Consider the following 11,855-nt stretch of genomic DNA (forward strand, 5'->3'; position numbering starts at 1 on the left):
TGCTCTCACCCCCTTCCCACCCAGCTCTACTACCTTTGCAGGTCCTAGAGTCTAGTGGGGCAGGTGAGGTCTTAGGAGAGCCTGTGACTGGTTAAAGAACCGTCCTAGGGATTTCCCACCCCTCAGCAGTCATTGGAGTCAGGACCTGCCATCCCTGCCCCTGATCGACGGGATCAGCCCAGCTCCCTTCGTACTTTTTGGGGGACACTGAGTCCTCCAGCATAGTAGACTCCTCATCTCCCTCCAGCCCAAAGTGATCCTTGCTTTTTTTCTGTGGGAAGGAAAAAGGAACAACAATTAAAGAAAAGAGAGGCAGGGAAAAGGTAGCTTCTTCTTTCCCTTCGTCAGCCTTTTTCCAGAACCTGGTGCCCCACTTTGAAAGGACTGGCTTGGGTAGAAGGTGGGGGAAGATAAGGAAAAGGCTGAGGCGGGCACCTTCTTAAGGATGATATCAATGTAGCCAGCGATGAGCTGTGCGATCTGCTCTCCTTCCGTCGTCTGTACTGAGTAGTAGCCATCTTGGTAGTCCCCGAAATCCTAGGTGACAAGGTGGGGGCTTGGTGGGAGAGCCAGCATCTACCCAGGATGGAAAAGGGTAGGATGCGAGCCCCACGGATGAGCTGGTGAGGGCTTCCCCTGCCAACAGGTCTCTGGGGAGAAGCCCACCCTTTAATTTCCTCTTTCTTTTCCTCCCTGGAGGGCAACACTTTATTTCTGAGAAGAGTCTTTGTGCTGCATAGTTCACATGCATGCTATCCATGAAACCTCTTTTCTCTCCCCCTGATAATAAAATTGGGAAGACAAACATTTATCACTGACCACAACTGAAGGTTTAGCACTAGTATCCAAAATGGAAAAATAGCCTTTAAGAAATTCTCATCCCCTCACTGGGGTACTTTATCAAGGTGGTATCAGTTTCCAATCCAGCACACGAAAATATAAAGCCGGGGGTGGGGGGTGGGGGGGGGGGGGGGGAACTACTATATAGTTCCTGCTCAAAGAGAGGAGGCTTATCTTATCTTTTTACCACCTTTTCCTTCCCTCTCCTCAAGTATTCTGCGAGCTCAGCTTGCTGGTGACAGTTCTGTCCTGTTGATTTTTTTTTTTTAGGTGATTTTTCTTTTTTTTAAAGATTCTATTTATTTATTTGACAGAGATCACAAGTAGGCAGAGAAGCAGGCGGGGGTGGGGAGGAAGCAGGCTCCCCGCCCGAGCAGAGAGCCCGATGCGGGGTTCGATCCCAGGACACTGGGATCATGACCTGAGCTGAAGGTGGAGGCTTAACCCACTGAGCCACCCAGGCGCCCTTGTCCTGCTGATTTTTTAGACAGTTTCATTTTAGCATCACTTATTCTCCAGGAACGCTTCTCCTCTACTCTGATCTCCATGGTCCTGTAACTGTTACAAAATTCTCCCTTTTTCTGGAGTCACACACACTGCACTATCCCAAGGGAGTGGAGAGACCTCTGCAGCTACCCCCGCCTGAAAATTCCAAAGCGCCTTCCCCTCTGGGCTCCCAGACTCACCAGGGTGAAGCTCTTGGGAGAGGCAGCCCAGCGTTTGATGTTGGTGAGGCTCCATTCTTGGATCACCTCCTTGGTCTTCTCGTCCACTCGCATTACACATTCCTTAGTGATGCCCAGAAGCCTGGGCACCAGCTTGTTCTTTCCTTTCATCTTTTCCTGTGAGGCAGAGGTTGTCATTGGTACTGTGGCTACAGGCCATAGCAAGTGAACGAGGAGATCAGATCTGGACCACAAGGGGTTGCTGAGGAGCACGGGGAGAGCTGAACTGGGTATCTAGATGGAGCTGGGACAAGCTCCTCGAGGGAAAACACAGGGTTGAGAGCCAAGTGGTGGCAGAGGGCTGACAACAGGGCAAGTTTTCACAAGGTCAGAGCAAGGCAGAGAATGGGACTTGTAGGGATGATGGAAAATGTGACCAAAGGCAGGGCCAGACTTTGAGGGGAAAGGAAAGAGCAGGACTGAGGAGGACAGTGAGAAGGGTCTGTAGCCCACCTTGACAAGAAAGAAGGAGACACCATATGTCTTGAGAGAACGGGCTAGCTTCACGTAGCGCACCTTGGCCTCGATCTCACTCATCTGTCCACAATTCTTGTGTGCCTGAGAGTAGGAAACAGGAAAAAACGTTTAGCAGAATGTGGGCAGACAGTGTCACAGACAAGGGGTTGTGACGTTAACTACAATGGAAGCGTATTATGGGGGGCAGAGGAAAGGTTAGGGGGTGCAGGATATGAGAAATGAGAGGGTGACGGGCTGGGGGCTGATGAAGGATATGCAAAAGCGACAATTCAGGGGATACAGTTAAAGAACTTGCAGATGTTCTGGAAACAAACAGATAAGAAGTAGAAGGTCAAATAGATCGCTTTTTGGCTGAGTATTCAAGAAGTGGGGATAACACATTTGTACAAAGATATACTTTTCACAGTAATATGAGGCATACTATCTCATTTGATTCTCCTATCAATCCTACCCAGGGAAGGTACTGTCATCTCATGTTAGAGGCAAAGAAAAGAAAACAAGAATATTGAATTGAATTCCACAGCAAATGCAGTGATGGAGCCCAGGTCTTTGGCTTTCTTGGCACAGGAGAGGTGGAAGAGCAGCTTGGTGGGTGGAACCGGGGTAGGAGGAGACAAAGAAGGGGCGGGGTCCATTCAATCAGTAGGCTTAAGCAGCAAAGCTCCCAGGGCATCCCCAGCACTTTCCCCGACCCCCATTCACCTGGAAGATCTTACGCTCTCCCTTCTGCTTCACATACTCCTTGGGCAGGAAGTCCTTCAGGCTACACCAGAAAAGGGAGGGTCAGCATGTAGTGGACAGCATCAGGGATATGTGGGCCATGGACTGTAGGCCTGGGGGTGTGAGGAAATGTCTAGGACAGTGTTATCTTTGGGAAGAAGGAAGGCTCAAGGGAACAGAGTTGGGATTATTCATGAAGAAGCGACGGCCTAGCATGAGCTCTTGAGTGCAGCCCATGTCTCTCCCTACAGGGAGAGGGGCTGGGGGAACCTGAGTTGCAGGCTCAGTCCCTGAGGGAAAGAGGGTCTAGAGCACTACTGCAGGGAACCAAGAGCAGAAGGAGTTCAGGAGAAGGATGACCATGCATGGAGGAAGCCAAGCAAGCCACGCTGCGCTCTCCACATTCTGAGGAGTATTGGTGGATGAGACTCGTGAAGCTTTCTAAGTCTATATTCCCTATGAGGAGAAATGTTCTGTTTTCCTCTGGCTGCTACAGTAAAATTCTTCAGAGAATCTCAGAAAGGCTACATGCTTGCTTGAGAGGTGTGGGGCAGAGGCAGAGATTCTGGGCTACGTTCGTGTTCCACATGGGGCCAGCAAGGAGACAAACAGCTGACGGCAGCAAAAAAAGGGACCAGTGTGGGTCAAACCCTGCTGCATCGGAAGAGGAACAGAGAGAGAAAGCCTGGGAGGGGGGCAGGGCTGTTGGGCCCAGTGAGTCCTGGGCCCTGACAGGGTGTGGGATGTGGGTCACTCACTCAAGGAAGCCAGCCTTGTGCTTCTGCTCATTGTGGGGCCCAAACTGGATCTGGCACTGGAAGCCAGCAAACTCACAGGCCTTGTCGAAGGAGACAGGGTGGGAGCCATTGAGGATGTCATCTCGTGCCTGGAGAACACAAGGCGGCGGGTGTTGGGTGTGGGTGTGGGGATACCCCTCGATGTGCTTCCACCCCCTCTCCCTACCTCCCCTACCCCAGGCAAATCCTCTCCACACCTGCACATAAAGAAGGTTCAGCTGTACGGGGTCCCGGGAGTCCACATTCTGGTCTGAGTAGAAGAACTTCCTCCGCAGCAGAAGTGTCTCGTGCTCCTCTACTCCCTGTTCTCTCAGTGTGCGGCCATGGTCCAGCCAGTTCACTGAGACACACACAGTCCCCTCAATGCCGAGCCCCAAGGGCGCCTGCCTTGTCTGCTCTTTGCTCTTCATCTCCTACCTTCTCTCACCGAGAAGTTCCACGAGTGTAAGACTTTGTTTTATTACTGATACAGCCTGCGTCTCAAATGGCGCCTCGCAAAAGCAGATTCTCCATAACTAACGAATAAACAGCCCCCCCGCTCCCCCCACCCCGACCATTTCCAGGGCCCTCTTTTTTCTGATTTCTGCTTACGCTCATCATCTGTGTGCAACTTCTGCTTTAGTTTCTCCATCTTCTTTTCATCTCGCAGCAGTGTCTTGTCCTTCCGTAAGGTCCCTGTCACCTCCTCCTTTTTCTCTTCCATCAGCTCTCGCACCAGCGAATATTCATCATGGTTGGTGATGCCTGGGGAAGGGGGAGGGGTCGGTGGCACCCCAGGCACCACATCTGTGTTCTCTAGAGGAGCGGGAGCCTCCATTCCCGTGCCCTCAGCCCCCCCGAGACCCCTTACCAATGCGGGCACAGATGGTCATGAGCATGTCGGTGACAGTCTTAGAGTCATCCACCATGATAGTCTTCACGGTTCCGTCGAGCATACGGATTTTCAGGGGCCTCTGTTTCTTCCTGTACTCCATGGTGTCCTGGTGGGGCGGGAACAGGAGAAGGGGCCCCCTTGGAGCCAGAGGTATTACTTCCTTTCTCCTCCAGAGGGGAGGCAAGTAGATTACTAAAAGCAACACTACTAAAAGTAGATTACAAAAAGCAAAATAACCTGCTTTTTGAGATCACTCAAAAAGCAGGTTATTTTGACTGCCTGGGATAGAAAGCCTGGAGAGGCTCAGGGACAACAGATATGGCTGAAACAGGAGGTAGAGGAGGGGATGTTGATGGTCCTCGATGAAGGGATACTCACCCCATTTCGGAGCATGTAGTAATCCAAGGCTTTCCCGGCCTCCAGCCATATACCTTTTTTGGGGTCTTCATCTGACAGGAAGAGCCCAAAGTCGCTGGCTAAAAGAGAGGATGGGTCACCTCAGACTCACGAGGACCCCAGTGTTGCTGAATGGCTGCATGGTTCCCTTACTATTTCCCCAGAGACTGAGGGCTTAAGGGGGAGAGAGGGAACCAGGGAGCACAGGCCTGAGGGATGAGTAGCCTTGAGTTCATCCCTTAAAGCCAAGAGCCCGGGAACAAGGAGGGACGGAAGACTCCCACCCCCGCCACCAGGGTACTCAGACTCACGAGGGCCAGCCAGGGCCTCTGGGATGCGCTCACGAATGATGCGACAGGCATCATACACCATGGTGGACGGCTCAAACTGCATCGTCTTCACCACATTCCCAATGCTGATCTTCAGCGAAAGCGCAACCATGGTGGCAGCTTCTCCTCTCCAGCCTGTCTCTACCTGGCCCGTGGCATCAGCGCATTAGCACACATCCGCACTAGAGGACAGGAGGTCCCCCAGATGGAGCCCCAGGGAGGGGTGTTTTTGAAAGGGACCCACCAGAGCAAAGAGTAACGTGGTTCTTTTGTCTTATTTAAGCATTTTAAAGATGGAAAAATTATTTATACCAAAAAACCCAATCCTAACCACCTAAGAGTGGTTAGTTGTGAGTCTGGTCTGCAATGCAGTGTTCCCTGAAGACACCGTCCTGTCCCTACCACCAGAATCTGTGCCTCCCTTCTGTGTGCCAAGTGTCTCTCACTTGGCCCCTACCTTGCTCTTTTCCCAGCCCTGCCTCTGCCTGGTTTTCATCTTTTCTTAGTTCAGTCTTTTTCTCTCTTTGTCTCTCACTAGGTCTTACTGGCTTTTTCCTGTCTGGGATTTTCAGAGCTCTGCCCTGATTCATCACGTGACCTCCCCTCTGACAGCTTTAGCCTCCTTCTCTACAAAATGAGGACGTTATATTAGGTAATTCCCAAGAGATCCTGAAGCCTGCAAACACCGACTCCAGCTAGCTGGGCAAGGAGATGAAACACCGGTGGCTTGCGCCATCTAACTGGAGAGGGAGGGGCCTTCCCAGGGAGCCTGGCCCTGCATCTGGCTTTCCTGGCAGTCAAACTACAATGATGATTCTCTAATCCAAATGGATCTCAGAAATTACCTAGTCAACTCCTCAGTTTTGCAGAATGGATATCAGACATGGTGGGGCAGGTTGGGTAGTTTCAAGGCAGATCAGAGGAAGAGCTCAGTCTAACTTGGTCCTTGCTCCAAGTCACCAAGTGAATACCCACTCCTCACGACAACTGGTTTCATGCTCTCCAGTCTTCGGTAAGCCCTTCTCAAGCTCTGCCCCCGTCTTACTGCCTCCCATGATGGTGTTTTCAGGGCACCTCGAGATATCAGTCCCACCCTGACCTCCCCCACCCTCCTTGGCACCTCTCAGCAGGCTGGAGGAACCCCTGCAGGTGGCAGGTGGCACCCAGGGGACAAGAAGACAAGTCTGCCTGGCAGCTGATGATGTGACCCAGTTTGGTACAGGGATTGGTTCCTCTCAACTGAGAATGAGCAAATTCGGGCTGCCCATTCCCCTCCTGGCAAGCAGCAAACCCCAAGTGGGGAAACAGACGACTGGGGTTAGGTTAGAAACAGGTAGGAGTGCTGGGATACAGAAGCCAGAACCAGGGAAGTTGGGAAGGGATAGGTTTGTGGAAGGTGAAGAGATTAGGAAGGATGAGGTGGAGACTGAAAAATCTAGAAACAGGAGACAGGTATATGTGGGAAAGGTGTGGAGCAGGGATCTGAGAGACCATTCTGACCTTATAAACAGTCCAGAGTCTCATAAGAAACCACAGCTTGCTATCTTTATTTCCAAACAAGCGAGGACCCTTCCAGTCTCCCCAGCTCTCTGCCCACCTCCCCCATTCCTTGGCTACCTCTCCCAATAGCTTGACAGACCTGGCTGTGGGGCTGCTGGAGGGCTGGAGGGTCAGCGAAGTGGAGGAGTCGGAGGAGCTGTGGGCAGGACTGAAAGGACCCTCCACCCTAAGCTGAAATGGCACATCTCCCCCACTTCCTCCGGACATATGGACACCCCCTTCTTCTTCAAGCACGGAAACCTCTGGTAAGACCCCGATAAGGGAGATGAGTCATGCCTACCCTTACTCCCAGGCTGGTCCTGAGTGGACACCCACATAGCTACAAGACGGTGAGGGAGGAAAAGGAATTGAGAAGTGAGAGGGTGATGAGGGCACAGAACAAGCCCCTTGGAAGTATGGGGAGAAGCCATCCAGTTCCTCCTCTGGCCTGAGAACTTTGCTCCCTTTTCCACCATGTTTTATGAAACAGCAACAATGCCCCCCCCCATCCCTCTCCCAGGGAACTCCTCCTCCCTCAAGACATTCCTGAGATGCATTCCAGAGGAGTTGGGCAATGGGGGGGGGTGGAGGACAAGAGGTCAAATCCTAGCAAGGAATGGAATGTAAGTATACTGGGGGGGGGTAAAGAATTTGGGGCACATGGAGAATATAGTCAGAACAGATACCCACAAAGGGAGCTGCAGAAAGACAGGGAGCTACAGAAAGAGACAAGGGAGAAAGAAACCTGAAGACAAAGTCAGAATGTATGAGGGTTGGGGGAGTAACCCTCAGTCTGTTACCAAATTTGGACTCTGAGTCCGCAACCACGGGGCGGGGGGAGGGGGGGGCGGGTGGTGGTGGTGGTGAAGGGGGGGGTGGTGGTTGTGGGTGAGACTGACATATCCGGCCTCAGGCTGCTGGAGGCTCATTTTGGGCTGGACTGGGCAGCTGACGGGCTGGACCTGATCTCCCTCAACATAGCCCCTCACCACCTACACCTATCTATACATATCCACTCCCCCCAACTGCACCCCTGTCTATGCACAGAGCTCTTTACCACAAAGCTACTAATACTGTCTCCACATACACGTTATCTCAAACATGCAGTCCCTTACACAGACCCTATCACAACCACATTATCTTCCCATAAAGACCCTGTCCCACGCACACAGCTTCCCCACAAACACACCTCTGTCCTTAGGAGAACAACTTGCCCCGACATCTCTCTTCCCATTACACAGACATTCTCCCTCCATTCATCCAACAAGCATTTCTGAGGGTCTGTTGTGAAAAAGGCCCTGGGCCAAACTCTCAGTGACTGGGAAGCAAGAAGAGCAAGCCCTTGCCTTCACTTTCAAGGGGCTCCCGGTTAGTTGAGTGGGTAAGCCAAATACAGAATTATAATACAGGGCAGGATGTGGTCAGAGTCAAGATGTGTGTGTTCAGGGGAGAGATCCCTTTAGGTTACAGAAAAGGGACCAAAAAGTCTCTGTTTAAAGTGTCATTTGAAGTTAGGACTTTAAAGATAATAAAAATCATAAGGATTACCTTTTATTGATGATATGTCAATTTCTTTGTATACATAATTTCATTTCATCTTTACAATAACCCGACAAGATAAGTATCATTATACCCATTTTTACAGATTAGGAAACTGAGGTGCAAAGATGTTAAATACTTGTTCAAGGAACTTCTCTAAAGTCATACAGCTAGTAAGTTGTGAAGCCAGGATCCGAACCCATATCTCTGACTCCAAAGCCCAAGCTGTCTCCACTACGCCAGCGAGAGGTGAGTCAGGGGTAGCATTCCAGGCAGAGAGAAGAGCATAAGCAAAGGTGGAGGAGCAGGAAATCACGAAGGAGCATTCAGGGAAGTGAGGGGCCGGCTGGCAGAAGCACAGGGTACCTGCAAGGGAGCAGCGACGGGGAAGTCAGGTCAGGGTGGAAAGGCAGGGGAGGACTAGAGAGGAAGGAGTATTTTACCTACTGGAGGGCACCAGGAGGCCAAGGGAGGCTTTGAGCAGAAAAGGGACATAACCAGAACTAGATTCTGGAAAATAATTCTGGCAGTTACCTTGGAGATAGGTCAGAAAGACACTGAATTAGCACAAATGAGAAGTGATGACAGTAGTTAGAATGGTGGAGAGGAGGACGTTGCTCATTTGTAGTTTGAAGAGGTAAAACTGTCAGGACCTGATGACGGTTTGTCCCGTTGACCTTCAGGGACCAGGGCCCAAAGTCAGACTGAAGTCCCACAGCTTCTGTCATTAGTAGCCACTCAGTGGCTGGGGTGGCTTGAGTTTACTAAGGAATTGGGAAGGGGAGAACGCCAGGATTGGGCCGAGCTGGGTATATGAAGATGAGGCTCTGTGGCACAGGAGATGGGGATGGGGTTAGCACCAGTAGCAGCAGAAGGGATGAGGTTAGTGACTGTATTGAACTAGAAATGGGGAAGAAGGCTGGGGAAGACGGTGGTAGGAAAAATACATATATGATCAATCACCGAATCAGGCTAGGCGAAGGGAGAAAATAATTATAAGACAGGGAATGGCAGAGTGAGGTCAGAGGTCAGATTAGGCTACAGGAGACTGAGAAGAGATGGGGCTGTGGTCAGTGGCTAAATAAGGCTAGGATGGTGTTGGGGGGAGAGCGATGGGATGGTGGCAGTATATACGCAGAGCTGGAGTTGATTGGGGTGGGTGGGTCTGGGGCATAACCAGCAGCTGGGTCACACTGAGTAGGGGATAGTGCTGTGGTCAGTGGCAGGGTCAGGCTGGGAGTGAAATGGGGGTGTGGTCAGTGGCCTGGCTGGGCGTGGGATCAGCAAGACCCAGTTTCCTCTTTGGGTCTCATTTCCTCTTTTCTGTTTGGGGAGTGGGGGAAGGGGATCTACAACTGGACCAAGAAATTAAGAAGGCTTAGAGCCAGGGGCTGGCACATAGCAGGGCCTGCGGGTACTTGACAGTTATATTAGGCTTTGGGTAGGGTATTCAGCAGATGACCAGGAGGTGTGCAGGTGGGTGAGTGGGTAAAGTGTGGAAGAGTGCTTTAAGATGATGTGAACGCTTAGATTTGGGAGGGCAAAATATGTTAGGAGGTGCAGTATCAGGGACAGAAAGGGAGGTAGAACTGCAGCTGGGAATGACCGGCAAGAGGAACAAGCATGGAAGAAGTTACAGGTGAGGGGAGAACTCTGTATGCAGGATTGTGCTTGAGGAAAGGGGTATGCAGGGAGGGTGTGAACTGCAGGGCCAGGGAGGTGAGTTGGAGAGAGGACTTAATAACCAGAGAATGAGGGAACTGGGAGGCAATAGGGCTGAACTTTCAGAGGATTCAGTCATTTCTTTCTCCCATGGCAACAGTGTTTTCATGGTCAGCCTCTCCTTAATCACAGTCCCTTCTCCCTAAGTAGTCCCCCACTTGTGACTAGGCCTTGTACATCTCCTGGTTCCCAGGCCTATTCCCACCTCCTATCTTGTAAGTAACATAGTCCAGAAACCACTGTCCCTAAACTGTGGTGACCACAGCAAGAGCACTGGATTTAGAGAGCAAAATAAAGAAGCTGGAATCCCAGATACCCGCAATTCTAGTGAAGCCCAGAACCCTAATGTGAAATTACTTTACCATATTTCTGGGCTAGAGAACCACTGAAACTATGTAGCAATGAGACCTCCCCACAAAAGGAGTGCACCTACCTGCTACCAATCTCTTAAATTTTATCTATCAGAGGCCAACTACCCGAACCTCAACCATAACCCCCTCCTAAAACTAACCCTAATTATTTTTTAAAAAAATATTTTATTTATTTGACAGAGATCACAAGTAGACAGAGAGGCGGGTGGGGGTGGGGGCGCAGAGAGCCTGATGTGGGGCTTGATCCCAGAACCCTGAGATCATGAAGGGAACCAAAGGGAGAGACTTAACCCACTAAGCCACCTACGTGCCCCTAAAACTAACCCTAATTCTTAACATTAACCCTGACCCTAGTTTGTTTCCTGCTTCCCAATACTGGCTTTGACATTCATCCCTTTCCTAACAGACGCCGTACCCAATCCTTGATCCATAATATGGATCTAATTTTTACCTCCAGCACCAAATTCCCTGACCTTAACCTTAAATGTTGATCTCTAAGCCTAAAACTCCTTTGTCACTTGGTTCCTGATCCATCTCTTTGGTATTTATCCCTTGTACCATGCTAATGTTCTCTAATCCCTAAAACTAGACTTCTAATTTAATTCCTGTGTTGACTCTTAAATCGGCCCTGAATCCCACCTTTGACTTACGTTGGCCAGAAAAAACAAAAAACAAAAAAACCACCAAAAAACTCCACAATGACCTAATCCAAACTTCACCTACATAAAACGGACCTGACTCACGCCAGTAACTCTAAATTTCCAACTCTGGCTTTATAACTCCTTAAACTAACCTTGATTCCTAAACCCAACTCTACCTAATCCCAAACTCACTCGAAGCTTTCCTACCCACATACCCGCTATCAGCTAACCTCAAACCCGATCCCCGCCCTGCGCCTCACTGCCACCCACATCTAGCCCTCCCCAAAACTATTCCAGACAGAGGACTGATCCCAGGAAGGGCCTGGCTCCCTTAAAATGGCCTACTTAACTCCGATCCCAAGCGAGATACACTGGACTCTGACCTCTCCAGCAGGACCCGAAATAGGAGACGCAGGAGAGTCAGAGGGCCCCGCCCGCCCGCTCGCCCGCCAGCTTCCCGGGTCCGGCCTCGCGGCCCCACCCTGAGGCTCCGGCTCGGCCGGGTCCGGCCTACCTGCGCTGCCCGGCTCGTGCCCCGCCCGCCGGCCCGCTAACCCGCTCGTTCTCCCGGTGGCAATCGGGCTCCGGCCTCGCCCTCCCTTCGACACTCTCTCGGCCACTTCCGTCCGCGGAACGTCCCCCACCCGCGGGCGGCGCCCTGGGCCCGCGCTCTATGGTTGCGGGGGCAGCAGGAAGCTGCTCTGGCCGCAGCACTCGATGCTCGGGAGCCGGCCTCAGACAGGCGGCCCCTCCCCGGCAGGAAGCAAGGGTGCGGCACAATCCGGAGCAAATGCTCGAACAGCGCCCGAGTTCCCTTTTACTCTCTAACCCTTCCCTTTTTCAGCCGGGGGCCAAGGCGGAGCCCGTCCCCCAGAATGCCCGCCC

The 11,855-nt window shown here is 51.5% G+C and overlaps 1 protein-coding gene across 4 annotated transcripts in view; it reads right to left on the reverse strand.

Annotated features, from left to right (window-relative positions):
• Positions 1–11,788, reverse strand: part of TLN1 (talin 1) — a 32,707-nt gene extending 20,919 nt beyond the window's left edge. Inside the window, exons 1-12 of one of the 4 annotated variants that reach the window (XM_032860527.1) lie at positions 11,526–11,788; positions 5,141–5,303; positions 4,812–4,909; positions 4,410–4,539; positions 4,151–4,303; positions 3,757–3,899; positions 3,521–3,648; positions 2,745–2,805; positions 2,019–2,123; positions 1,527–1,682; positions 436–537; positions 195–271 (exon numbers count right to left, since the gene is read on the reverse strand). In XM_032860527.1, coding sequence (XP_032716418.1) covers positions 195–271; positions 436–537; positions 1,527–1,682; positions 2,019–2,123; positions 2,745–2,805; positions 3,521–3,648; positions 3,757–3,899; positions 4,151–4,303; positions 4,410–4,539; positions 4,812–4,909; positions 5,141–5,270 — 1,283 coding nt within the window. In that variant the 5' untranslated portion in view covers positions 5,271–5,303; positions 11,526–11,788. Of the gene's footprint in view, positions 1–194; positions 272–435; positions 538–1,526; positions 1,683–2,018; positions 2,124–2,744; positions 2,806–3,520; positions 3,649–3,756; positions 3,900–4,150; positions 4,304–4,409; positions 4,540–4,811; positions 4,910–5,140; positions 5,304–6,797; positions 7,152–11,484 lie in introns of those variants that run through there. The other 3 variants (XM_032860525.1, XM_032860528.1, XM_032860526.1) reach the window with 3 other exon arrangements.
• Positions 11,789–11,855: the final 67 nt, after the last annotated feature.

The sequence above is a fragment of the Lontra canadensis genome, unplaced genomic scaffold (genome assembly GCF_010015895.1).
Source record: "Lontra canadensis isolate GAN:19392208 unplaced genomic scaffold, GSC_riverotter_1.0 scaffold19, whole genome shotgun sequence".
Taxonomy (NCBI): Eukaryota; Metazoa; Chordata; class Mammalia; order Carnivora; family Mustelidae; genus Lontra; species Lontra canadensis.